The 27,634-nt window shown below is 39.9% G+C and overlaps 4 protein-coding genes across 4 annotated transcripts in view; 2 read left to right on the forward strand and 2 right to left on the reverse strand.

The window, feature by feature from the left end:
* LOC115750501 (callose synthase 5) lies at window positions 1–16,126 on the forward strand. The gene is made up of 43 exons (XM_048272211.1): window positions 1–138; window positions 1,081–1,310; window positions 1,467–1,567; window positions 1,916–2,037; window positions 2,223–2,319; window positions 2,396–2,506; window positions 2,636–2,764; window positions 2,860–2,952; window positions 3,243–3,334; window positions 3,427–3,553; window positions 3,681–3,818; window positions 3,910–3,986; window positions 4,078–4,156; window positions 4,238–4,363; window positions 4,460–4,574; window positions 5,461–5,795; window positions 6,879–6,931; window positions 7,009–7,069; window positions 7,174–7,255; window positions 7,336–7,385; window positions 7,539–7,625; window positions 8,051–8,173; window positions 8,264–8,358; window positions 8,461–8,545; window positions 8,622–8,782; window positions 9,200–9,323; window positions 9,410–9,504; window positions 9,609–9,726; window positions 9,827–9,978; window positions 10,333–10,442; window positions 10,533–10,658; window positions 10,737–10,805; window positions 11,838–12,024; window positions 12,118–12,229; window positions 12,325–12,444; window positions 12,529–12,644; window positions 12,731–12,814; window positions 12,918–13,030; window positions 13,113–13,342; window positions 13,878–14,675; window positions 14,982–15,032; window positions 15,123–15,308; window positions 15,571–16,126. Exons 2-43 carry the CDS (start codon window positions 1,127–1,129, stop codon window positions 15,799–15,801), a joined length of 5,745 nt encoding a protein of 1,914 aa, XP_048128168.1. The 5' UTR covers window positions 1–138; window positions 1,081–1,126; the 3' UTR covers window positions 15,802–16,126.
* Window positions 15,037–27,634, forward strand: part of LOC115750493 — a 14,215-nt gene continuing 1,617 nt past the window's right edge. The window contains exon 1 of the mRNA XM_048272210.1: window positions 15,037–15,042. The gene's annotated coding sequence lies outside the window, so the exon portion shown is untranslated. The remainder of the gene's footprint in view (window positions 15,043–27,634) is intronic.
* Window positions 17,084–22,822, reverse strand: LOC115750492 (BTB/POZ domain-containing protein At2g13690). The gene is given in 3 exon segments (XM_030687879.2): window positions 17,084–18,313; window positions 21,896–22,137; window positions 22,140–22,822. Coding segments are annotated over 3 exon segments (1,785 nt in total). The 5' UTR covers window positions 22,741–22,822; the 3' UTR covers window positions 17,084–17,371.
* LOC115750473 (NAC domain-containing protein 82-like) overlaps window positions 24,836–27,634 on the reverse strand; it is an 11,045-nt gene continuing 8,246 nt past the window's right edge. The window contains exon 6 of the mRNA XM_048272439.1: window positions 24,836–24,906. Coding sequence (XP_048128396.1) covers window positions 24,836–24,906 — 71 coding nt within the window. The remainder of the gene's footprint in view (window positions 24,907–27,634) is intronic.

A 27,634-nucleotide genomic window follows, 5' to 3' on the forward strand; every position in this document is an offset into this window, starting at 1 on the left:
AAAACTTCTCCCTCTTCAGCTCTTCCCGCGTCTCTTCTCTCTCACTCTCTCTCCCTCCTTCCTTCGTCATCGTCTTCGTCTCGCGCGAGCCTCTGGCGAAGCAGCTGCAACAACCTTCCCTGACAGCTCAAAACAAAGGTTTTCTCTCTCTCTCTCTCTCTCTCTCTCTCTCTCTTCATTTCCTCGCGAAAGCAGAGCATGTTCTGTTGCCGCGACGTCCTCGTCTTCCTCTCGCGCGATCGACTTCGCCGTTCGATCCTCGATCAGCTGAGGAAATCGAACGTCGTCGCGTGTTTTCTCCGCGGGGAGTCATTTTGAGCGCGATAAGGTCTTCGGCGGTGAGTTGAGTTGTTGGCTTTTCTTCCTATTTCGTCGTGCGAACCTCGAGCTGAGTTGGTGGGGGAGAGAACGTTAGGAGTTTCCGCGAGACGTAGCTTCTTCGAGTGTGAATCGCATTGTTTATGGCGATCTTCGAAGAGCGAGGTTGTTGAGAGTCCTCCCTGTATGTGGCGAGCCAAAGAATTGGTACCGAAGCTCCGGCCGGTCACATTTAGATTTGTCCCTAGCGTGCTTTTTTAGAGGAAATGGGACCCCTGGAGACTACTGATTATCCTGGAGAGCATTCTCTGGTGGTGCGTTAAGGTTTTGTCGCCGTTGATAGGCCTACTGTCGAAGTTTCTTATTGGAGATAACTTTTAGGATGTTAGAGTCTAACTTTATCTTGTTTAATAGCTGATTTTGCTGTGAATATACTCGTCGTTACTCTACAGAAAGTTGTCAATCGGATTTTCTGCGGAAACTAATTTTTCAAAGACTAGGACTCATCATCAAATGACGGTATTTAGTTTTTCCAGTGGCGCTTCTTTCATGGTGATATGACCAACTGAGGTATCAACAAAAGAGTTTATCCAACTTCGAGTGGAGCTTTATGGTGGAATTTTCGTGGGCATTTTTGTGCTCTTAGAGAGAGAGAGAGAGAGAGAGTTGGCGATCATGCCTGTGAAGTTCTCTTATGTAACAGATGCTGCAAATTTCGATGTTGTGATGTGTGTTTTCCATTGCTGAACTTTTTGTGGGCAGGACGGGGAAAGTAGCCAGAGTAGGTTCCACTCGGGCAGTGGAACCAATGGCAAGCCACGAGTCAGGCCCTCAAGGGCTCTCTCGGCGGCCATCTCGGAGCGCTGCCACCACCATATTCTCCACCGAGGTGTTCGACAATGAGGTTGTTCCATCCTCACTCTCCATCATCTCTCCCATCCTTCGAGCAGCCAAGGAGATCGAGCATGAGCGACCTCGCGTCGCCTACCTCTGTATGTTTGCCCGAAACCAATTGCTCGTCTTTGATTTGATCGACTAATGAATGAATATGAAGTGCACAGCCACTTCTTTGTTTTACTGTATCATCAGTTATTGGTTCCATATTTTTTATAGTTAACTGAAGCATTTATTATCGTTATACCTATTAGGCCGGTTCTATGCCTTCGAGAAAGCGCATAGGTTGGACCCAAATTCCACAGGACGTGGTGTAAGGCAGTTCAAGACAGGTCTCCTACAGCGGTTAGAGAGGGTAATTTCTTCTCCTCTCATCTGATTCTGCCTCCAATAGTCCTGTCTGTTGATGCAATCTAAATTCCGCCTTCCATATATTTTTTTCCTAGATGTTTAGATGTTGAACAACTATTCTTCTTTTACATCATTTTAAACATTCATATCTAGTGAGTTCATCGATAAAAAGTAGGGGCTTTGGTTGTATGATTGTCTAAATGTCAGCTGCTGACTCTGCCATTACCAAAATGTGACGAATAAATCATGTCTAGTAAAGCAGCAACCTGTTTGACACAAACAATGAAGAGACAGCTATATCAATCTCTGTTTACCAAAGATTGTGGACTGAATTGGAGACTCTCTTACTTAGGACAATGCGTCCAGTCTGGCATCTCGGGTGAAGAAGACTGATGCACATGAATTTGAGAGCTTTTATTATCAATACTATGAAAATTATGTGCAAGCATTGGACCAGGGGGAGCAGGCTGACAGGTAATTACATAAGTTGATCTTTTTGTTCTCTCTTTGTCACCATTCGCTGTGCCTCTCTCGAACACCCCTTTCACATATCATGGAGGATTTCAAATGATTTAGTGAAAGAAGTAACGACGCAATGAGATGATCACATCCCTATGAGTTGAACTGCTGCTGCTCTCCCATTAAAATTTGTTTGACAGAGCTCAACTTGGCAAGGCCTATCAGACAGCAGGAGTGCTCTTTGAAGTTCTTTGTGCTGTTAATAAGTCTGAGAAAGTAGAAGAAGTTGCCCCAGAGGTATTTTTACTAAATTGTTTGTTGGGAACTCAATTGACTTGAGAGTTGTATGCTTAATTTCTGCTCCTCTGAGCAGATTATCGCCGCAGCTAGAGATGTCCAGGAGAAGAAAGAAAAATACGCACCTTATAATATCTTACCCCTGGATTCTGCTGGGGGATCCCAAGCTATTATGCAACTTGAAGAGGTACTTTCTTTGCTTTATTTGCTTACATGCTTTTCTATTTTTCATATACAGAATGCATGTTGGTATTCCCTGTCCTGGCCACTCTATTTGCGGTTACAACCATACTTAAATTGTCTTACTGTATCTCAGGTAAAGGCTGCTGTAGCTGCTCTGAGCAATATACGCGGCCTTAGTTGGCCCACTGGGTTTGAGCAACAGAGGCAGAGAGCCGGAAATTTAGATCTTCTTGATTGGTTAAGGGCAATGTTTGGGTTCCAGGCAAGTATACAGACAGTAAAAGTGATATAATAGTAGCTTGAAATCACATCACTGTGTTACACTCTAAGGACTTTGGTTTTTATGCAACTATACAGAGAGACAACGTCAGGAACCAGAGGGAGCATTTGATCATGTTTATAGCTAACGTTCATATAAGGCTCCGTCCCAAGCCTGAACCTCTGAACAAGGTAGGCACCTACACTCCACATCAGTCATGGTAAAAAGTTTATGTTTGTTACATGGCATTATAGAGACGGTGGTCGATAGCATAGTTTATGAACCAATGGCCATACCATCTAGTTCCCTCTGAAAGTGAGGATTATTGGCTCTGAAGGTGTGCGACGACATAGTTGTGCTTAGAACATGTAGCGAACGTCATTGGTCGCTGTCATATTTCTGTCTATGAAGCCCCGATGGATATTGCATTGCCTAATTTTCTTCTCTCTCTGACATTCTCAAACACTGGTTTCTTTCATAGCTTGATGAGCGAGCCGTAGATGCCGTGATGAACAAGCTCTTTAAGAATTACAAAAATTGGTGCAAGTTTTTGGGAAGAAAACATAGCTTGAGGTGAGAACGAGATATAGTACTTTGTGAACAAACTTGAACTTGTCATCTGAAATCCGAAAGAGCACAGAACTAAGCTTCATATTTTTGTACAGACTCCCACAGAGCCAACCAGAAGTTCAGCAAAGGAAGTTGCTTTACATGGGTCTATATTTATTAATATGGGGTGAAGCAGCCAACGTTCGCTTCATGCCGGAGTGCCTTTGCTACATTTTCCATAATGTCAGTACTGTTTTGTATAGTAAGAGAATTCTCTTCCTGTTATTCCCAACCTACCCCGTCCCCACTTGTTATCTTGAGCTCCCCATTTAGTAACGAAATGAAGTTCTTAACTGAAATTCTTTTTCAGATGGCGTATGAACTTCATGGGCTGTTGGCTGGGAATGTCAGCATTGTCACTGGAGAAAACATCAAGCCTTCTTATGGAGGGGACGACGAGGCTTTCCTTCGAAAGGTCATAACCCCTCTGTATCGTGTCATAGAAAAGGTATGTAAGCACAAGCTTGCACTAGTCTTATCGTACTTTAGTTTATCCTTTCTGGAATCAGACAAATGAAGTTTACACTTGCCGATACCAGGAAGCCAAGAAGAGCAAAAATGGAAAAGCTCCATATTCAGCTTGGTGCAACTATGATGATCTAAATGAATACTTCTGGTTTGTGGGGCATTCAAAACAAAATCAAGCAGGCCATAAATTATAACCTTTGTTTTACTGCTTAAATTTTGATTCTGAAACATGTTTCCAGGTCTGCTGATTGTTTTTCTCTTGGTTGGCCGATGCGGGATGATGGCGATTTCTTCAAGTCAACACGTGACTTGATCCAGGCATGGCTTCTTTATGAATGATAATTTTTGGGTAGTAAGATTGAAACTGTTATCTCCTACTAACTTTAGAAACCATTCCAGGGAAGAAAGCCTTCAAACAGAAAAGGTGGAAGCACTGGGAAATCAAACTTTGTGGAAACCCGCACATTTTGGCACATTTTTCGAAGTTTTGATCGTCTGTGGACGTTCTACATTTTGGCTTTACAGGTTTGCAAAAGATTAGATCGAGTGATCTTTAGTCACTCTGCATGTTGATCTTTAGTGGATCTGCTAAATCTGGAATCATAATGCTGTTGATTGCAGGCAATGATCATCATTGCATGGAGTGGAGTAACACCAATGGAGATCTTCCAGAAAGAAATCCTGTATAAGATCTCTAGTATTTTCATGACGGCAGCATTTCTTCGATTTGTTCAGGGTATGTCAATAATGTCATCATTATTGCACAATTCAGGCAGCACAAAGCAAGCCACTGACTTATAGAGAGTAGTTCAACGGTGGAATCAGGGCATTGCATGAATTTCTCAATATTTAAAATTCCTAAACAAAGGTCTTTGTTTTCGTGATCTTGAATTTTTTTTTTCCTTATTCTGGTTGAAATGGTTTTGTCTTACTCTTCGAAGAAATATTGATCGAGAGATAATACAGTGAAAGGAAACCTTTCCATATCTTGTCTGTTTCTAGAAGAAGATATAACAGTACATGGATAGAATGGAGTGAAATGTGATTTCTCATAACCAAAGTTGCTTGGGAAGCAACAGATCTTCGCCTATTTCCTGGATATGTTTTTCCATTTGGTTTTCTGGAATGCGTATCTTCTTCTGCTTGGAGAAAAACTAAACCCACTCAAGCATTCGAAGAATGCTTCTTTATGCTTGTTATCTAACCATGCGTCTCTAAATACATTCTAAGAAACTCAGTTGGATTTCACATGAACATTTTATGATCATCCATTAAAGATGTCACTAGATGGTTCGGAGTGGGACCATGATAACCTATTGAGTGTAACCTTCTTGTCAATCCTTATGCTAAACAAAGTCATGTAGGTACAACAGTTCTTAAAGAATTGTCCACCACTCTCGCCAAGAATTAATAGTATTGCTTAAGGACCACTTCAGCATCAGTTTTGGTTTTTTTTCTGGAGATCATACAGGCAATTCATGCCATTATATAGTTATAGCCAAGTAAAGCAGTAGTCTCTGGTACATGGGCATCTCAATGTTGATACCTTTAGTTTCATTATGAGATTGATCTGTCAGCATTTATGAGTTGACTGTTTTCTCATCTTTTATATCTTTAAATAGGTGTATTGGACCTTGTTTTGAACTTCCCCGGCTATCATAGATGGAGGTTCAGCAATGTTTCAAGAAACGTCCTGAAAATTTTGGTTAGTCTAGCATGGACCGTCATCCTTCCTCTCTGCTATGTGCAGTCAACCACAGTGGCCCCTGCTGAAATAAGGAATTTGCTCTCATTCCTTCCTCAAATGAAAGGAATTCCTCCTCTGTATATCATGGCTGTAGGCATATATTTGCTTCCAAACTTACTTGCAGCTGTATTGTTTATTTTCCCAATGCTCCGGCGCTGGATTGAAAGCTCAGACTGGCATATTGTCAGATTTCTGCTATGGTGGTCACAGGTATCTAGTCATGGCTTTTCCCTTGGCATGTTCTGTTCTTAATACCGGAGTACTCTCTGTACATGTATAGGGACAATTTTAGAAATCGGCAGAGATGTTATTTAGCAAAAAATCACGCACTGTTGTCTTCTTGAGTCCACAATATATCTCCTGTGGTCAAAACAAATCATAGTCTCATTGACAGCAAAACATTCATAGTCTCATCACTGTTGATACCAAACTTGCTCAAGTTTGACAGTGACTTCTAGTGAGCCACCATACCCTTGCTCACAACATGGCTGTGTGGATGGAACCTACAAAACTAATTTCATCTTGAAAAGTGGCACGGCATCTTCAATTTGTTAATTCCTAGCAAATTTCAATGTCTGATATAATTTGCAAAAACTGCACAATGGTACAGACATTCCAGCAGGAGAGAAAGAAATTGGAATTGGCAAATATTAAACGCATAGATAGTAACAGTGTTGCTGAGTCAAAACATCAAAAGTTTAGAGGCATAGACACACCAATGCATGTATGCACTTGACATTCTATCCGAGTTTGCATAGCATGGGAGCTATTGCAGATATTTGGGGAGATCCAATTTAGGAAAAGCATGGGGAGCATGCATTTAGAGAATTTGGAAACAAGTTACTGAATCAAGAATATAACTGCATGCAGTGGTATTGAGAAAAGAAGTTTTTCTTGCAATAGCGAAGAACTCAATTTGGAAAAAAACATAGTATGCCAACTTCTAGAGATGTTGCAAGAATGGTGTTCGATTAAGCATTTTAGAACCCTGTCAACTAGCATAAGATTAATGGAAGTAATTTTTCATCAAAAGGACTTGCAGGTATCTACAAATGACCCATATGTGATAATAGTTCGTATCATCATTGTTTCCCTCTATGTATTGTGGTAATTCATTCCCGCTTGGCCAAACTTTGTTAGCTGTTGATGAAGCGGATAAAAGCCGCAATTAAAGTTTTTATGCTCATCAGAACACTTATGCTTTCCGCTTTCGTTCTTCATTTATTAATCCTCTACAAGTCTAAAGATCTTCAGTTTTATGGGGTTTAACCTGCACATGTTTGATATCTGCAGCCAAGAATTTATGTTGGTCGGGGGATGCATGAGAGTCAGTTTGCCCTCCTTAAGTGAGTTCACTAAACATAGATACAGATTATTAGGTACTCAAGAGTTTATGTGTATTTAAAACAATAACTCATTTCAGGTACACCTTCTTTTGGGCACTCCTTTTATGTTCCAAGTTCGCTTTTAGTTACTTTGTACAGGTAGCAAAGTTCATTTTCTACTTGTATATTTGTGTCTAGACTGAATATATTTGATTGCTTCTTTAGCATTTTGACTTCTTATAATTTGTTTTGGTGCTCCGCAGATTAAGCCTTTGGTGAAGCCCACAAAGGACATAATGAACATTACTCGCATCAAGTATGAATGGCATGAGTTTTTCCCTAATGGTACTGCCTATATACAACTGTGCTTCTTGAATTTCTATTGAATTTATCATTCCTTGCTAATTTTTCTGTTATGGATGCAGCTAAACACAATTATGGAGCAGTTGTAGCACTCTGGGCACCAGTAATCATGGTGGGTCTAGCAATATCCTATTGGTTCATTCAAACTCTTATAATTTCATGATTGTTTTTCTGCTTGACCATATTGCACCGATCTAGAATTGTTTTTCATGAGTTCTTAAAATTTAAGGGTTTCACCTGATATTTATTTACAATAATGGTGCAGGTTTATTTTATGGACACACAAATATGGTATTCCATTTTCTCAACTTTGTATGGTGGCATCATTGGGGCTTTCGACCGCTTAGGAGAGGTGATTTACTCATATTTGAGCTGTTCATAACCCTTTCAGTACCATATGTCTGGTGGTCACGTTATCTGTAGTCATCTAAAGAGAACTAGACAAACTAATTCTACTTTGTACTGTCAAGATCTAAGTTGGCAAGTTTTTTCCTCCTCCGAATATACGGGTCATACACCTTCTGACCATTCTTGGTATGTAGAGTGGCAGTTCTATCTAAGTAAAACCTGACAGTATAGGTTCATTTTACTGCAGTGCCGAATGCCACACTTTGTAGTACTGCAGAAATATTTTTATTTCCATTAATACCCATTCTTTTCCATACTCCTAAAGCTTTCATGGTATCTAAGATCAAGAACATGTCACTATATGTTTAGCAAGTTCAACGTCACATCTTCTGCGGCTGCTTGATTTCGCTCTATATTTTCTTATCATAGATACGCACATTGGGCATGCTAAGATCTCGTTTCCAGTCTCTACCTGGTGCTTTCAACACATATTTGGTACCCTCAAACAAGTCACGGAAAAGAGGGTTCTCTTTCTCAAAACGTTTTGCAGAGGTTTGACTATTGTACTCACACCAATGAATTAAAGTCATATCACTGAATCGACGAGTATAACAGCATCTAGATCATACTTTCATTTTTTAGGTTCCAGCTAGCCGGAGAAGTGAAGCTGCAAAATTTGCTCAGTTATGGAATGAAGTAATATGTAGTTTCCGGGAAGAAGATCTTATAAGTGACAGGAAAGAAACCGTACCAGAAAACTATTTCACATAGTCAAAGCTATCTAATTTCTTTGATTGCGGCTTGATTTTACGAACTAACTTTGCAATTGTCTTATTCAGGGAGATGGATCTGCTGCTAGTTCCTTATACATCTGATCCTAGCCTGAAGATAATTCAGTGGCCCCCATTTTTGCTTGCTAGCAAGGTGAACACAGTCCTCTTTAATTTATCACTTTTCTACATCAACAACGAACGTCAGTGACTTTTGGTCTACTCTGCAGATACCAATAGCATTGGATATGGCTGCTCAATTTCGATCTAAGGACTCTGATCTTTGGAAGCGTATCTGCGCAGATGAATACATGAAATGTGCAGTGATTGAATGCTACGAATCTTTTAAACTTGTTCTCAATGTTTTAGTGAATGGGGAGACTGAAAAGAGGTTTGTTTCATAGTATACATATCATCTCTGGAATGTCTTTTCTCCAAATTAGAACTGACATTTCAAATGCAGGTGACCTGCTGCATTCATGTAGATAACCATCCCACCTAGGCAACTTCTAGTTGTTATTTAATCTTTGTCACTTCAAAGGGATCCAAGCAATCATAAATCTGTTTCCATACCCACAGCTGCTTTCTGCCATTCCATGCATTAAGGAAATTATTTGTCACTAATGAGCTTTGGCAATATTGTACTCTTTGGACCTGGAACATGAATAACAATATTTGACTTTATAAGTTGGTGGTTATTGACTCCTAGTTCTTTACCACCCATCTCTCCCTTCCCCAGGAAATAAACTACTGCGCATAAGGTTTAGACCTCAAGGCATGGCTCATCACATGAATTAACTTTTCACAGGATTGTGGGTGTAATCATTAAAGAAGTCGAGAGTAACATTTCGAAGAATACACTCCTTCAGAATTTCAGAATGGGTCCTTTACCAACTCTTTGTGAGAAATTTGTGGAGCTTGTCGGAATCTTGGTGAGTACTTTTCATCTGAAGCATTTTGCGTGTGAAATTCTTAGCTGTAATATGAGAAGCAAACTTCACTTCTGTTTTTATGGCAGAAAGATGCTGATCCAGAAAAACAAGGTAGAGTGGTGTTGCTTCTGCAAGACATGTTAGAAGTAGTTACACGTGATATGATGGTGAATGAGAGCAGGTTAGTTGAATTAGGCATATTACTTTGGGAAAAGGGTATTTTGTTTATCAGTGATTTCTTGTGGAGGCTAATCGAGTTTATCTGTTCTATTGAATTCCTCACAGGGAACTAGTGGAGATCGGGCATAGCAGCAAAGATACTGGCAGACAACTTTTTGCTGGTACTGATCCGAAACCTGCCATAGCGTTCCCTCCTGTGGTAACAGCACAATGGGAAGAACAGGTACATATAGTCATTTACTGCATGGAAATGTTATTTTCTAGCTGTTAACTTCAGAATTGGCCTGGTAAAAAGTAATGCCTGTTATTTTCAATATGATTAGATAAGGCGCCTCTATCTCCTGTTAACGGTGAAGGAGACCGCCAGTGATGTACCCACAAACCTTGAAGCTCGTCGAAGGATGACTTTCTTTGCCAATTCGCTCTTCATGGATATGCCACGTCCTCCTCGTGTCCATAAAATGCTCTCGTTCAGGTAAAGAAAGAATATGGATAAAGCTGATTTCTGCTGTCAATATCCCTATTTTTGCAATATGATTCAATTAAATACTCTATCTCCAGGGTTAAGGTGTTCTGAATCATTAGATCCCTCTTGCTTGCATTCCTTCACTCTAGATGACAGGCTGCAAGAAGGAACTCATGCATTTAAAACTCTTTCCTTCTCGTACAGTTTCCACTCTTGCAGTGGTTAGAGGTGTTAGCAATCCAAAATACAGATTCCGTCTTTAAGGATTCATCTGCATGGTGCTACTGCTTTTCAGAGTAGTTCCTCCACGATCCATCCAGCTCTAATGCTATTAAATTCTTTGATTTTCTTATGATTTGGCAGCGTCATGACTCCATACTATAGTGAGGAAACTGTCTATTCCAGAGCTGATCTTGAGCAGGAGAATGAAGATGGTGTGTCCATCATATTTTATTTACGGAAGATCTTTCCAGGTTTGTGCCAAATGAATTGATATAACCATAACTTCTTTAGAATTGCTTGATAGTATCCTACTAATTCGATCACCATCTCTATCTTGCCAGATGAGTGGGATAACTTCAAGGAGCGGCTCAACTGTCATCAAGACAGCGAGGTCTTTGAAAATGAAGAGAATATACTGCAACTTCGCCACTGGGTCTCTTTAAGAGGACAAACGCTCTTGAGAACTGGTAATTGATTAGATTAACGCCCACTTTGAACTCACTAAGAAGTTTTTTCTCATGTTCTGGTAACCATGGATTCTGCAGTTAGAGGGATGATGTATTACTCGAGAGCATTGAAGCTTCAGGCTTTTCTTGACATGGCTGATGAGGAAGGTAAAGTGGTGATGCGATTCCCCATCATATGAGACTAACAACCAAATAATTTTCAATCTGCAAGAATTTCTATGAGCACTAAAGTTTCAGCAACTTGAACAACGAAATGATGGATTAAATGCAAAAGAAATAAGAAATAGCTCCAATTATACAGTTTTTCGAACTTGTCTTCTTTTAGGACACCATGATGAATCTCTATGTTACCATGCATCAGCATAAAGTGAGATAAAATTGTTGATAAGATGCATGCCTCCAAGTCCTTCGGTTGAGCAACAATGCAATAATATGTGCATAGAGATTATGGAAGTGGATATATGTACTTGAAGAATTATGCAGCTTTCTCTCCTTAAAACAATGTAGCCTGAAAACTCATGTATATGTCCATTTGTATAAAGAGTATCTGGAATATGATATACCTCTCTGGTTGTCAATATAGCTGCTCACAGGACCTACCTATAAACAGTTATTGCATTGAAATCATTAACAAGTCATGTTTTCACGTGATTGCTGCTGAAAACTGAAGTCGTCCAAGATCCTGGCTTTTTAGGAGAGAAACATTCAAATAATGAGAAAGCCAGTACACGGCTCTAACTTCAGCTAAAGATGTGGGGATGACACAAAAGAGAAAAGTACAGAGAGTAACCTGAATCTGACTTAGCACGAGCACAATTAACCTTGAAACTTACTCTACTCGACACATTTCCACCTCCTGTTTGCCCAAAAAAAATATCTTCTGGTGATTCAAAATATGGGCTTATTCCAACAATGAGCAATAAGTGATAATCACCCATGACATGATAGAACTGCCATTATGGAGGCTCTTAAAGTTTTCATTTAATATAAGCAATAGTTTTTTCCTCATGGTCATAAATTTAGTTCATAGTGGTATGGGACACTTATATTCAGATTCTGTAAGTGATGGTCGTCTACAAGGGTATAATCCATTTGAATGCATGCACATAATAAAGATGCTGGATGATAGTCCCCTCCGAAGCTTACATCTTGTCCTATTACTTATTTTGCGGGGAACAGAGATACTGCAGGGCTACAAAGCCATGACAATTCCATCAGAAGAAGACAAGAAAGCTAGATCTCTGTCCGCTCAATCAGAGGCAATGGCTGACATGAAGTTCACATATGTTGCTACCTGTCAGAACTACGGAAATCAGAAGCGGAGTGGAGATCGTCGAGCTACGGACATACTTAATTTGATGGTTAAGTACGTTCTCTACCTCATCATGTCTTGGAGTTCTTTGAGCCTTCTACTGAGATCACTTATGTGAACCCCAATTATTGATATCTTCTTCTTCAGTAATCCGGCATTGCGCGTAGCTTATATTGACGAAGTTGAAGAACGCGATGGTGGAAAGGTACAGAAGGTGTATTATTCTGTATTGGTCAAAGCATTGGACAATCTAGACCAGGTGAATAGCTCAACAAATCGTTTTGCTTTGGCATAGGAAAATCTTCTCCCAGCAACTCCAATAAAGTTTCATTGTTTATGTTGTGCTCTTTATAGGAAATATATCGCATAAAACTACCGGGTTCAGCTAAAATAGGAGAAGGCAAGCCTGAGAATCAGAACCATGCCATAATTTTTACTCGAGGGGAAGCTCTTCAAACTATTGATATGAACCAGGTAACTTGAGTAGATTTCTTATCACTCTATCACTTTGAATCTTTGAAACTAATTAACATACTCTATGATGTCAATTCTCCACAGGATAATTATCTGGAAGAAGCTTTTAAGATGCGTAATCTGTTGGAAGAATTTAATGAGGATCACGGAGTACGTCCACCTACGATATTAGGTGTCCGTGAGCATATCTTTACTGGAAGGTCAGATGAGAATTTTGTAATTCAAAATCGTTTGCTCCAAAGTATCTTATTTGTTACTTCTGAGAATTATTAACTGTCAATTGCAGTGTTTCTTCTTTGGCATGGTTTATGTCAAATCAAGAAACCAGCTTTGTCACCATCGGTCAAAGAGTTCTCGCAAGGCCTTTGAAGTAAGCTTAGTACAAAACAGTTACCTATTTCTTAAACTGAAGTGATCGAATAAAGGGTTGGCCCAACCCGTATTTTTCATATTGCTCAAATTGGCTTTTTCAGGGTCCGTTTCCACTATGGACATCCAGATGTATTCGACAGAATCTTTCACATTACACGGGGTGGTATAAGCAAAGCTTCCCGTGGCATCAATCTCAGCGAGGATATTTTTGCTGGTAACAAAAAACAAAAATCTCCTTTGACCGCAACAAAAATTGAAGTTTAGTTCGCTTCTGAAAAAGTATGATCTCTGTGTAGGATTCAATTCAACACTTAGACGAGGGAATGTCACTCATCATGAATACATACAAGTTGGCAAGGGTCGAGATGTGGGACTCAATCAAATATCACTCTTTGAAGCAAAGGTAGCTTGTGGTAATGGGGAGCAGACTCTTAGCAGGGATATCTATCGGTTGGGACACCGGTTTGACTTCTTCCGCATGTTGTCTTCCTACTTTACAACTGTGGGCTTTTATGTCAGTGCCATGGTAAGTCCTGTTGACGCTGGATTCAATCTGAGAAAAGCCTATATCTCCAACACAAGCTGACTGAAAGTCAAAACTTCCGGAAAGCTTCGGTTTTATTCCCTAGCCTTCTTGACTGATCTTGTAACTCTTAGAATGGAAGTCTGCAAGGTAGTTTTTGGTGGCTTCAAAACTCACATTGTTCCCAAAGGCATCAACTATATGGTCCACCAACTCTACCATGGTCCTCTAGCGCATTGTCGTGGCATACCTCTGCCTTTAGCATTTGTCCTTGGATTTTCAAGATCTTCTTGGCACATGCCTCTGCCTTCAGTATTTGTCCTTAGATTTTCAAGAACTTCTTAGTTGGTTCAATGCATAATCTTGCCCCTTTCATTGGGAAACAAGTCTTGAGCTTTGGAAATTGTGATTACCAGTTTCATTTTGGTGATATCTCTATCGTATCACTAGTCCTACAGATTTTATTTGTTTCCATCATGCAGATGGGTGTCCTTGTTGTCTATTCCTCATACAGATTCTCTTTGTTTCCGTTATGCAGATGGTTGTACTTGTTGTCTATCTTTTCTTATATGGCAAGCTCTACCTGTCGCTGAGTGGATTGGAGCAGTCAATATTTAAGATTGCCCGTGCTAGGGGAAATGACCCTCTGAAGAATGCCATGGCTTCACAGTCTGTTGTTCAACTTGGGTTGTTAATGGCCTTACCCATGGCAATGGAAATTGGACTGGAAAGAGGTTTCAGAAGTGCATTAGGCGACATCATAATTATGCAGCTACAGCTGGCAGCAGTCTTCTTTACTTTCTCACTTGGTACGAAGGCCCATTACTTTGGACGCACTATTTTGCATGGAGGGGCCAAGTACAGGGCAACTGGCCGTGGGTTTGTGGTTCGGCATGAGAAGTTTGCAGAGAACTACAGGATGTATTCAAGGAGTCATTTTGTGAAAGGGCTGGAGATCATGATCTTACTAATAGTGTATCAGATCTATGGTTCAACCTTCAATGATTCAACTGTTTATTTGCTCCTCACAGTCTCCATGTGGTTCTTGGTGGTTTCCTGGTTGTTTGCTCCTTTCCTTTTCAATCCTTCAGGGTTCGAATGGCAGAAGATAGTGGATGACTGGGATGACTGGACAAAATGGATCGGCAATTGCGGCGGCATTGGTGTGCCTGCAAATAAGAGTTGGGAGTCCTGGTGGGATGAAGAACAGGAACATCTACAGAGCACCGGGTTTTTGGGAAGATTTTGGGAGATTGTTCTCTCTCTTCGTTTTTTCCTATACCAATATGGGATCGTTTATCACCTACACGTCGCCCAAGATAACAAGAGCATCATGGTAGGACTGCCTTTCTGGCTTCACAACTTTTTTCCATGCTTTCTACATCGGAATACTATATGTTTCAGTTCACGATCTGTGTAGCTCGCTATGTTTCTCGACTCGCCAGTTTTACAGAGTAGAAAGCTTAACAAGGCAAAGGCCTCCCCTGTTCATCAGTGAAAATCAACAAGGAATAGAAAGCCTTTGTTGCCATACGGCACCAGTTGTCTCATATGTCTGAAGATTCATATGTTTCTTGCATGGGGATTTCTGATGATTTAGATGATTAACATCACAAATGCCTCTGAATCAATTTTCTGGCAGGTTTATGGATTATCATGGCTAGTAATCGTTGCTGTTATGATCATCTTAAAGGTGAGGAAGCGTGAACCATATTCAGTGGAGACCTTTGGTTTTCTGGTTTGGATCTCTTCTAAATATAATTTTTTGACGGGAGTCTTGCAGATTGTATCTATGGGTAGAAAGAAGTTCAGTGCTGATTTCCAGTTGATGTTCAGACTCCTCAAGCTGTTCCTGTTCATTGGGTTCATAGTCACTCTGGGCATGCTCTTCGCGTTCCTTAGTCTCACAGTTGGAGACATCTTCGCCAGCTTACTGGCCTTCATGCCGACGGGGTGGGCCCTGCTGCAGGTAAGTTTCTTGCACAGTATAAAACAACTGAATTATGATCATCTGTCCGTGCCGGCATTGTCATAGATTTTTCGGCTCTCGCGTCAGGGATTTTAGTTTGGGGCCACAAAAAAAGGACTTTCGCGGAACTTGCTGTCGGTCTTATAGTCGATGATTTTCTTCCATCTGATTAGTACTTTATTCCGACTCGTAAACCCATCTCTCTGTGATTCGGCGAGCCTGGTTATCGCTCGTAACTCTGCATTTTTTATTCATGAGGCAGATATCACAAGCATGCAGACCACTGGTTAAGGGTCTCGGAATGTGGGGGTCCGTGAAAGCACTCGCGAGAGGGTTCGAGTACATGATGGGACTGGTTATCTTCACGCCGGTGGCCATGCTGGCGTGGTTCCCATTCGTCTCGGAGTTCCAGACCAGGCTGTTGTTCAACCAGGCCTTCAGTCGAGGACTTCAGATCCAACGTATTCTGGCCGGTGGAAAGAAGAACAAGTAAAGCTTAACCATCGCGGCGTCATCGAAGTAGGCCAAAGAAGAAAACCCGGTATCTGGAGGAAGAAGTCGGACCAACCTTACGGCTAATCTAGCTATATCGCCTGCTTTCACTGATTAGGAAGTACACTGGAAGTGTATGTCTATACACCTCCTCCTGTATACTAATCACTTTGTATCATATGAAGACGTAGAAAAGACGGTGTGTTGATTCGTTATTCATTCTTTCATTTGTATATCCTCTTAGAGGAACGTCCCCCACACACTCTGAAAGTGAAGCTTTTAGCTTCCATCGCTTTGTTCTCCTCGTTCTCCTACTAAATCATATATAAGCAATTGATGTTTCCGTGCGCGTATCGAGGATGCCGGCGATCTCGAACTGAGGATCTTGGCTGCTCCTTTCTTTGTCAGACGGGGCGAATGGTTAGATTGTCGGCCCCGTAAGAGTGTCGTGATTGTTCGCGGTAGTGGTTTTCCTCATATGACCTGGAAAACCTCTGAGAGAGTTTGTGGGACGATCATCAATTAATCCTCAGGGCTTCAAGGAGAGTTTCGCGGAACATCTCTTGCGTAACTTTCACTTGCTTTGCACAAATTGAGGGCCACAGTCCGTTTTCAAGGAAGAATTTCCAATTCCAAGACAATTTAGTGCCAACTGGGTTTGATCTTATGAGGTTTTTATTGTTCGGAACATCTGGTTTGCTTGCAGTTCTGTTAATTTTGATCGTAACATGAGTTTAACAAAGTTCAGAGCACAAGTTGAGAGCATTAGTTCAAGGAAAAAGTTTCTATTTTATAAAAGTTTAGCTCCGACTAGACCAAACAGTGCATCAAGTGACGTATAGAGCTTTCAGATCATCTGATTTACGGGTAAATTGTGTTCATTTTGAATTGAAGAATACTTCACAGAAGCTTGGAGAATAAGTTGAGCGCTATAGATCATTCTGTAAACAGAACTTTCAATTCCTCAAAGGCTTGGCTCCAGTTGGTCAAATAGATGATATTGTGAGATCTAGAGCCTTTGAAATCATCTCAAGTGTTCACAGTCCTGTTCATTTTGATGCAAATAGAAAAAACAGTAGAGAATACATATTGGGCAAGAGATAAGATTAAAAGAACTTAACTAGTAAATTTGGGCATGCCCAACATTGATGACAAGATACGCAACAAAATCGAACTTCATGTTAGGAACTAGCATCAAAGTGAATCGGTCAGATTTAACGAGAAATGAGTGAAATATCGTAAGCCATTTCCAGAATGTGAACTACTTATTGGATCCCAGTGAATGGAGCACAACAATGAAGGGAGATTTCTGCAATTAAGTCCGCGATCCTCGGGGGTTTACATTATTCGATATTCCTTTTGACCTTCTAACCAGACTAAAACAATCCTAAAGATTAGATGCACACAGTAGAAACCGGAAGCTGAAGCTCTAGAAATAAGAAAGCCAACTGAACATCTTAACAATTTTACAATGCTGATCTCCATATTCACTTCCAGATGTTTCAGAATCTCTTGACAGGGGGGCCTGGCAGGAAACATATCATACAAACAAACAATAAGAGTCGTACGAATCACCTGGACTCTACAGCATTAGTCTCAGAGCCCCTCAAAAACGACCGACGCCACCAAATCTGGAAAGCTTTGCTAAGGTTTGGGCATCCTGATCCGTGCTTGGAGAAGCATCGGAACCATTCCATAAAGAGTGCATACTGCTGTTTCAGCGGAAGCGTTAGGAGGGTTTGGCCCATAGCTTCCTCCAGCAACTTCATCTCAAGCCCCTTGCGACATCTTTGCAGCCAACCAAAGTCCAGTAGCATAGGGCCAAACCAGGCCTGGAAGAGACCTGCTCTCACTTCTGAATGGCAGTGAAGTCTTCTGGTTCCCATCGCAATGAACAAATTTGCGGAAACCCTACTGAGCTCATACCTGACCATTGGTGATGCAATCTCATGCATCTTCAGCAGTAAACGTTGATCTGTCCATATCTCCACAAACTCCTCTGCCAATGCACGGTCAAGCAGGATTTCCAGCAGCCAGTTGATGTTATCGACCTGTCTTGAGATACGTTCTATCAAGGGTCTACTTGTTTCATCCTTTGACAGTGTCTCATGGGTAGCAGCAAAACCAGAGGCTTCCTCAAACAAGCTGACTAATGAATCAAGACAAGCTTGGCAAACACCATAGAGATCCTCCTTGTTCAGGTCAGTATGGTCCTTCACATAGACTGAACTTTTGCAAAGAAGGCCCTTTACTAGTGACTTCAGCTCATTTCTTGCATTTGCATCAGAACACTTGGTAATTGAAAAAACGAGCTGTTTAGCTAAATTCTGCTGGGAATTTTCCGTGTCATGCGTATAAAGTCTGGACAAGATGTCTTTAGTTGTCACATTATCAAAGCTAAACCTTGTGAACAAGCTCCTCAGCTTCTCTTCTTCCTCCTCTGTCCAAGGAACAGCCTCCAGATATTTTAAGCAAGATGAAATGCCTCTTTTGAAGGCAATGCCAGCTGATACCTGATTAAATCATTGAACGGGATTGTGAGCTGACCTCCTTATAGAATCCAAATATCATGATGAATTTAAGGTATTTCTTCGTTCACAACCACCCCCCCCCTTCTCCCCCAACACCCCCCTTCTCTCTCTCTCTCTCTCTCTCTCTCTCTCTCTCACACACACACACACACACACACCACCTACCACACTCTTTTCACTTCGTTTTATAAATACCACACTGATATGACGGCACACCTAATACAAGCCATAGTTCCAAAATCAAATAAGGAACTCGGGCAGATGATGCTATTAGCTAAGAGCTACGTAAAGAGATGAGGAGAAAAATTATATGAGTGCATGAGGTCAACACATCTAAATAGAGGAAAATGAAGCCACACATATGAAGCCTATTTACGCAAATAGAAAACCAAAGAAGAACAGTGAGTATTTTCTTAGTACAAGCATATTACAATTTTCATGTTAGTCCCATTAGTCTATAGTGAAGAGATAGAATAAGAGCCAGATAATCCCTCCGCACAACAACCGACAAATAAAAAGATGCACAAACTGACTGCCAGATGGATTCTACAATAAGCAAATCAGAACTACATGCATAGAATGAAAATAAGGAAGAGATGTCTTTACTTTGACAGCAAAATTTCAGTTTCAATCACTTCAATTACCAAAAAGGTGGCGCACATTTGCCAACCCGTGAGAGAGAGAGAGAGAGAGAGAGAGCGAAGTATCCTTCCCAATATTTTTCTAGTCTACTTTTCATAAGCTAGTTTTGCCCATCATGCCAAACTTGCAGAAATGCAACTTTAACTTAAGGGTGTATTTACATAGACTTTTACTTTTTACTTTTTTCCTAATCCACATCTTGCAACGCGCACACTTTTGACTTTTTCTTAGCCAGTGACACCTTAAACAATGCACAAATTTTGAAATGTAGATTCACTTCTTTTTTTTTTTTTTTTTTTTTTTATAATTTTAGATATTGACGGGTAAGCCAACAGTATTTTATTATTATTATTATTATTTTACTTTGGCTGAAGCATAAACAAGAATTCCCTTTTGAGTCATTCTTCGTACATTGAAATGCATTGCTAAAATATCAAGAAAACTGTATGCATCCCAAAACCTGCCCCTGACAGTACAAAAGAAATTACCACGTGTTATTGCAGATATCTAAAAGACCAATATCCAAATAGCTAAGGCATGAATTGCCCATTTACAAATTTAGACAAGTCGTACAACACATATAGGCGCCTGAGATGCATCTAAGTCAGGCTAATTATCCTCCATACTCATCAAATCTTCAGCTAATGGTACGTAGACAATTGACTCTCTCATTGGACTTTAATCAGACTTGCAACAAGAACATGAAAGGGATGCATCAAGTGGTAGATGCACAAAAAATAAGCATATTGCTTCCAGTTTTCTCAAAATAGATCTCACTTTGCACACTCAGTTTAAGTGACCCACATATGTTCCTACATTAACAAGCATGCCACAAGATTCTAGCTTCAGACAGGCAATTCATTGCCATAGATGAGGAAATCTCTCACTACCTCATGACACTTAATTCACAAAAGAACTAGACACCATACCAAGCAGTATCTACAATTTTCAAGATTGTACTGAATGCCACCATTAAATGATATCCATCACCATAAAAGACAGAGACAATGCAACAGCAGTGATGAGAAGGCCTTAGTGAAAGGTTAAATGGCTTGCAAAAAAGATAAAACTTGCAATCTGTTTGAATTAACTCATCAAGTTTCCACTGGAATAAATCTCTGTGAAAGCTAAACAAAAAGCATGACACCTCAAATGTCTATGGAAAATGAAACAGTTCCTGCTTGAAGTTCCGAAAATGGAAATCATGCTAACAATAGGTAGCGACAGGGGACCTAGTTTTAATGCTAATTGCGAATATAGGTTACTAGTGTCCTAGCGAACAGAACAGCCTAATTAATGTTGGTGATTGAGTTTTCAAAAATAAGTAGGTAGTAATTGTTCAAATTCAAGAGTCGTTAATAACAAGCGGTAGCAAGTCAAGAACTAATAGTAAGGGTTCCAACTAGCTAATGAAGAGAGGCAACAGGCAGCCATAAAACATAGTAACTCGTAGTGCTGGAGTGGTAAGAATAGAAAGGTGGTTCAAGTAGTCTATGCCAACCTTAATAAAGTAATAGCAGCTGAAGCCAAGGCATCGCAGAAGCAATGGTTTCTGACTAGGGACAACTAGGTGTTTCTAGGTTAGATACTTCTCTACGGATTATGAAGTCATTTCCATGAACAAGTTAGAGTGCCAGAATCAGCAACAATCTTGGTACAGACACCAGTGGAAATAATAAAAGAAACCAAAGGCCAGATGTCAGAAAAATGATTTAGAAGCGATTAACAGTCATATCTCTCTCCTAAGAAGAAAAAAGAATATGCTTCAACAGCAACAGACCAGAATATATTACGACACATACATATTACTATTCAAAAGATGAACATTGGCATTTGAGATTTGTTCCTGCAGAGCCCAATCTTTTGGCAATCGCGATTTTTGAAATTGATAAGTCAAAGGCATCTCGCTACAGTTACTGTTCCCTTTGATCAATGCAACTAGTGATCCCATTCGATTGATTGTATATAAAGGGGGAATGAATAAGTCCTCCATATCACTAAATGTCTGCAACTAGATTAATCTATAAATAACTTTTCGATTTTTTTAAACAAGTTTTCACCTGTTTTAACTGAATCCAAATCTTTTGAAAAAGAATGCTCGGAAAAATTAGTCGTCTCCCGATTCCCATCATATAATTGCAAGTGGACTTCTTGAAATCAAATGAAAGCCATAAGCTGAAATCAAGCCAGACTCTCTCACCGTGAAAAGAAAAACAGTTCCAGTTCTCCCTTCCTTATGCCAGGAATTCAAAATAAGGAACTTCCTCTCCAATTTCCAGCAAAATAAGTATAAAGCCCAACATCTAAGGTTTTACCAAAAAACGAAAAAAAAAAATCAGAGATCTCGAGACTTCATTGAAATGATTTAGGATGATTGGGGGCCATCGACAGACAGAAATACATCCTAGTACATTGCAAGATATTAGTGGACATTCATCCATGCCGCAAACACATATGGCAAAGACAATACTATGAATTCGGGATTTCCACTCCCTTTTGCAGGGAAGAAGAACATTCATGTGTGACAGTTCACTGGGAGATTGCTTCAAGACATATGTCTGCGACAACCTAAGTTGCATTGACCTGGGGTTTAGTTGCGTAGCAGAATCAGTATTTGGCCTTCAGTTAAGTTTGGGCTGGGGTGATTAATGAAATTCTTCTTGTCCACAGAATTTCAAGCTTAGCCATGCACAGTTAGATGTATCGTCTAAGAGAGTACTTTTAGGTTCTGGTAACTGTAAATTAATGCATTTGAATTTTGTAAGTAAATTGTCGAACATCATTACAGCTCATCTCCTTCTAAATAGTTGCTAGAATACCCATAAACTAGAAAGTTAATGGTTCGCAGTAAAGCGAATCCAATTGTCTGCCCAAGCAAAACCCAAAAATAGCACCCTTCTCAAGAGAACACAGATTGCTAACCTCAAGTATATCAATGCAGCGATATACACCAATCTTCAAAAGCCTCTTCGTGATGTCATCCTCGAACATCAACTCAATTGTCTCCCTAAATATCCCCAAATTCTCGACCTCGGGCGCCTCAATCTGACAAATGCTCGTGGAACTCCCATTTTGGCCAAAGCTCTTCTGGTGCTCTGCAATCAAACCCGCAAAAACCTCCGAATTTGCAGACAAAACATCTGAATTAAGCTCCAAAACCAAGCACCCCCGTTCTTCGCCCTCAAATTAAGCCTCACATCAAACGCGTTGTCTGCATTCTCGCTGCAACCCGATCTGGACGAAGACAGACCGTCGTGCGCAGCCTGGAGCCCCTCGGAGGGCGCTCGGAAGCTCTCTGCCTGCAGCTCCGTCATCGAGAACCTCTCCGACTGGGCGCGGAAGCTGCAATCACCGGATCGCGGCTGCTTGGCCACATCCACCGACGAATTAGGAGCCGGATCAGCGTCATGGACAGAATCGGAGTCAATCGGAGAGACTCGGCCAGGCGACAAGATCCGGCGGGGATCGATCCGGCCAACAATGCCGAGTCCCGACCTGGAGCTCTGAGGAGAGTTGGGGATGGAGCTCACAGCACCGTGCTTCGAGAACGACTCGCGAGGTTTCTCGCGCTTGGAGCCCTTGCCGTTGAGGGGTTTCGGCTGGTTCTGGGAGGCCGCTAGGGTTTCGGGGCTGGAAGGCGGCACGGTGAAGGAGCAGCACCAGGAGGTGCGGCGGTGGCTGCGGGGGCGTCGCCCGGAGGTAGCTCTCCGCCGGACCGGGGCGGCGGCGGGGGCGGAGGCGCCGGACTGAGTGGGGAGGCGAGTCATGGCTCTGAGCCGGGAGGGGCCGAGTCACGGGAACGGAGCCATCAATGTTGCCGAGAGAGAGAGAGAGAGAGGTCGAGAAAGCGAAGATGGCGAGAGCGAGTGTGGGAGTGAGAGTGAGTTGGTTTGGGATTTTTTTATATTGGCGAGTGAAAAGTTAAAAAAAAAATAATTACAAAAACCAAAATAGTAAAAAATAAAATAAATGGACGGTGGAGATTGCGCGTTGGATGTTCTTGGGAAGAGTGAGATTTGGAGTGTAGTTCGGTAAGTTAGTTTGTTTGTTGGCGTGGAAAATGAGGCAACCTCTGCTTTTCTTTGGGTCATTATTGAGCACGTTACCCTAGCTATAGAAATTTAAAAAAAAAAAAACATTTATCCTGAATTTCCAGTTATTGTTTTCATTTGATTTGATATAAAATTAAGTAATCCTCATAAATAAAGAAATTTGCTTGTTTCATTTGTTGATTAAGACATAATCTAAGCATGTCACGGTGATCCCATATGAAATTTAGTTGATTTCATATTAAGACATAGTCTGCAGTTTGTTTACGACATAAATAAAACAAAATTTCCCACTTGTATTTTGATAAATTTATAGTTTTTCGATACTACAAAAGATGATGTCAAAAAAGCTAAATGCATTTTGATTTTATATATATATACTGTTAGATAAGATATAGTGGAAAGAAAAGAATTGATATTATCCATACATAGTTCATTTGGAAAATCAAACGTTTTTTCGAGATAGGATTGTGTTAATTATTTAAAAGAGGAAGAATCTCATGAGGAAAGAAAACAAATATTAAATGATAGAATCACAAAGAAATGGCGTAAAATAACACTTCTTTTAATGTATTAAATAGAAAAATCAGATCTATTAAATAAAAAGTAGCCTGAAAAATGTAATGATCTATCCTGACCCTAACACATAAAATTCAAAAATAATGGAGGGACATGAATATTTTTTTGAATGATTAATATCACCAAAAATCATACACTAGTATAGCAAAGCCACATTTATCCCAAACTAATTTTGTGTCATAAAAACTCTCAAATTGGTGCACACCACATTTATCTCAAGCCAATTTTTACATCCTAAAAAATTCAAAACGGGGTACATCTATTTTACATTTACCCTAAAGCGATATGCTCGTTCACATTTACCCCAAATTGTGGTAATTCTGAAATTTTCTAAAGTAAATGCAACGGGAGCACACTAGTTTTGAGTAAATGTGTGACAATTATCTTGGAATCTAAATCTTGTCCAATAAACCTAAACCGATATGACCATGCCACATTTTATCACTAGAATCTAAATCTTGTCCAATATGATTTTATCGTGGAATTCGATATTACTCTCGGAAGTCCACATACATATATTTACTCAAACAAGAATCTAAATCTTGTCCAATAAACCTATACGATTTCCACAAGTTATAATTATAACTAAGATAAACTTAAGCTATGCAAATATGATATTGAGTTTGAGACGAATTTTCACATAGCAATGAAGTAAAAACAATTAAGGACGAGGCAAAAAAAAAAAAGATGATATATATAGAGGGAAAAATTTAAAAGGAAAGAGAAAAATCCGTAATGGGAGGGAAATAGTGAGAGCAAAAAATACGCAAAAGAGTGATGAAATGTTTGAGAAATGGTTTATGCTTATTATGATATATGCATTCATAATTACAAAAGGAAAAAAGGGGGGGAAATATTTTGTAAAAATAAAAATAAAAACAAATAAGAGTAGGTGAATAGAAAAAATTGGTGAGAGTAGGGAATACACTTCCACTCTCTCCAAGGAGGGTTTGAAAAAAAAAAAAAAAAACCAACCCTAATTTCAATCTTCTAGTATAACTCGCAAGAGCATCTTAGCATCAAGAATAGAACTCAATTTCAATCACTATTTTCTTTCCGTGAAAAGCTCCGTTTGCTTCTCAAAAAATGAATGATTCGGAAAAAAAAAATTCTAAAAATGAATGAGCCAAAATTATTTTTACAATTCATTAAAAAATTTTAGACATGAATTGGTATCGATAATTTTATGCCGTGGTCATCTTTTTGTCTTTGCCACTGCTCCAGACAAGAAACCTCAACGGATTCGCAATTCATAAAAAGGGATATGCTCCGTGCAAACAATGTCGAGAATCACACCATTATTATCTACGAAACGACGACGTTTTTGCAGTTGAGATCAATGTTGGTGACAATTTCGTGGAAGTCCTTGTCACCCAAATGTCGACATTTCTGATCCATAATATGCGCGAGTTATATCCATTTGTGCTTCGATAGCTGCGTTGTGACCATCGACGCATTAGATCTTTTTACATGAGTTTTGCAGTTATCTAGGAAAGTTGAAGTACTTGTCTCGTGCATAAGAAAGACTAAACGTTTTCGGTTTAAATCGGATTCAAGCGATCGTTTATTTGAAGGGAAACTGTTCTCGGGATTTTATTTTTCGAGTTTTCGGTGTTCGGATGACGAGCAAGCAACCGGTTGCAGAAAGCGTTCTACATGGACCAAAAACAACAAGATTATGAATTGCCAATCCGATAAGGCTTCTTGAAAATGATTTATATGAAAAATATTTAATTTTATGATTAAGTTTTCAATGAAACAAACGGATCCTAAATTGAAAAAGTTGATTCGAAATATGAGATTCGGTGTTCGAATGATCCTAGGTGCTCCGAGTTAAAGCAAAAGCCAAACCAATTAGAGGCAAAATCTAGGAACTTAACCATATGTGCCTTACCTTCAAACGATATTAACTCACACATCTTATGGTGCTTGTGCAGGTAATTTTTTTTTTTTTTTTTGTAATGTTTCGTTTCTTTAATAACGATTCTGAGCAGAGCAGATGTTCCAATACGATGGTTACATCACGTGATGATGGCACATCCGGTAAGAAATCAAACGGAAGTGGCGTGCAAAGTGAATGCGATGATTGATGGGGGTGGGTTTCGCGACGCAAGGATAATGATGATTAGTAGGGATGAGAGATTTTAGATCTGTCCAAATTTCACCTGGAACCTGAAAAAATGATGATTGGTAGGGATGAGAGATTTGAGATCCGTCCAAATTCTATTGGGAAAATTTTGTCGAAAGGGATGAACAATAGAATCAGACTTTGAGGCGTGTAATTACTTTGTTTAAGGATTTATTTGCTCCACAACGTTGCAAATGGTTTCCTAGCAAATATCCTCCAAGATACAACAAAGTCTCAATGAGAATAGCAGATAGCAATTCTAATATTTCTCCAGGATCTCTCTAGAAAACAATTGGAAACAAAGGCTATATTTCTCTGGTGTTGAAAGAAGGAAAGTTGAAAAGTGAAGTTAAAAATTCTGAAAATGGATAGAACACTTGAATATATAACGAGAAATGAACACACATTTTCGCGTCCGAAAAATAGTTTCTTCTCATGCAACTCTTCATGCCCAAACAGTTTATTCAATCACACCTTTTCATGTAAGAATTGGTAGTTATTTCTGAATAAACACAAACACACTAAACATTGTAAGAGTGCCTTAGAAAATAGCCGCTAATTGAATAGACACAACCTTTCAAGATTGTTAGAATCCTTCGTGAATAGCCGGACTGTTTCACTAGAAAGTAATGGTAATAGTTGATTAGTGCCAAATCTAGTCCACGTGCGCACTCACATCTTTTCGATATGGGACAAAGCACCTCTTAGTTTGTTTTTGCAAACAAACCACCAACAAATTCCACCAGAAACCTGACATATATCCTAACATATATCCTATTAGAATCGATTTTTTGTGGCCGGTTCTGTCCGATTTCCGATTTTAGTCTAAGACTCACTTTGTGTAAATAATGAAAAGAGTCTTGATGCCACCGAGTGGAGAGACTAAAATCTAAATCTAATGTGAAATAGAGACTTAAGCAGTGATGTTAGCCTCACTATGGCTAAAACAGAGGTTAGAAATTTATATCAACGTGCTATAATTTAGGAAACACCAATGCTCTTTGAGGGCTTTCGTATCGTGTCATGTCCGATACTCCGACACTCTCCAACATACGATCGTCATGTTGTCAACGCTCTAAATATGCCAACGACACGCGAGTCCAACATCCCGACACGTCATTTTGACACGCTCGGGATCAATTTTAAGTATTTTCAATAAATTATGGGTCAAAATGTATATTTACCAAAAATATATATGCTTAAGTCATATGTCTAGCCATTCCAAATTTAATACCCTAGCCAACAAAAGAAAAAACTTAATCGTGATTGATCTTTTTATATGTACATGATCATTTATCTTGTTTATATAAAATATATATTTAATATATAACGTGTCCCAACGTGTCGGAATTCTTTATTTTTTTTAAATCACGTGTCGGCGTGTCGTGTCGTATCGCATGTTGTAACGGTGCTACTTATGCTATAATTTGATTTTTAATTCGTGTCGATTCATTTCCACCAAAAATTTATTCTTTGTAATTCGTGTTTCAGCCCGTGTCAAAACAAGGAAATCCAAACTACCTCTGCAATTATTTTGTTTATAAGCTTTATCTCTCTGTATTAATCTTGTTGTGGCATTCGCGATGGACATGTTTTGAAGCCGAAATGCCTTGAAATTTGTAGTTGCGAAGGGTTTGGTAAACACGAGTTGCAGAACGCTTGCAAAGAACTTTAGTTTATAAAAAAGAACACAAAAAAAAAAAAAAAGGATGAGCTCGGGCGGCTCAGGCCAAGGTCGAGCGATCCCAAGTAGAGCTGCAGAGGTCGCAACCCCAGTCGAGGCGATGTCGGATTCACGTGACCCTAGGTGCTACGGAGGTCGCAAACAAGTCTAGGCAACATAGGATCTAGCCCTTTGAGCATCGGTGTAATCTTAAGTGAGGGCTCGCTCGTCCCTACTCAAGT

Source organism: Rhodamnia argentea, chromosome 11 (assembly GCF_020921035.1).
Source record: "Rhodamnia argentea isolate NSW1041297 chromosome 11, ASM2092103v1, whole genome shotgun sequence".
Lineage (NCBI taxonomy): Eukaryota > Viridiplantae > Streptophyta > Magnoliopsida > Myrtales > Myrtaceae > Rhodamnia > Rhodamnia argentea.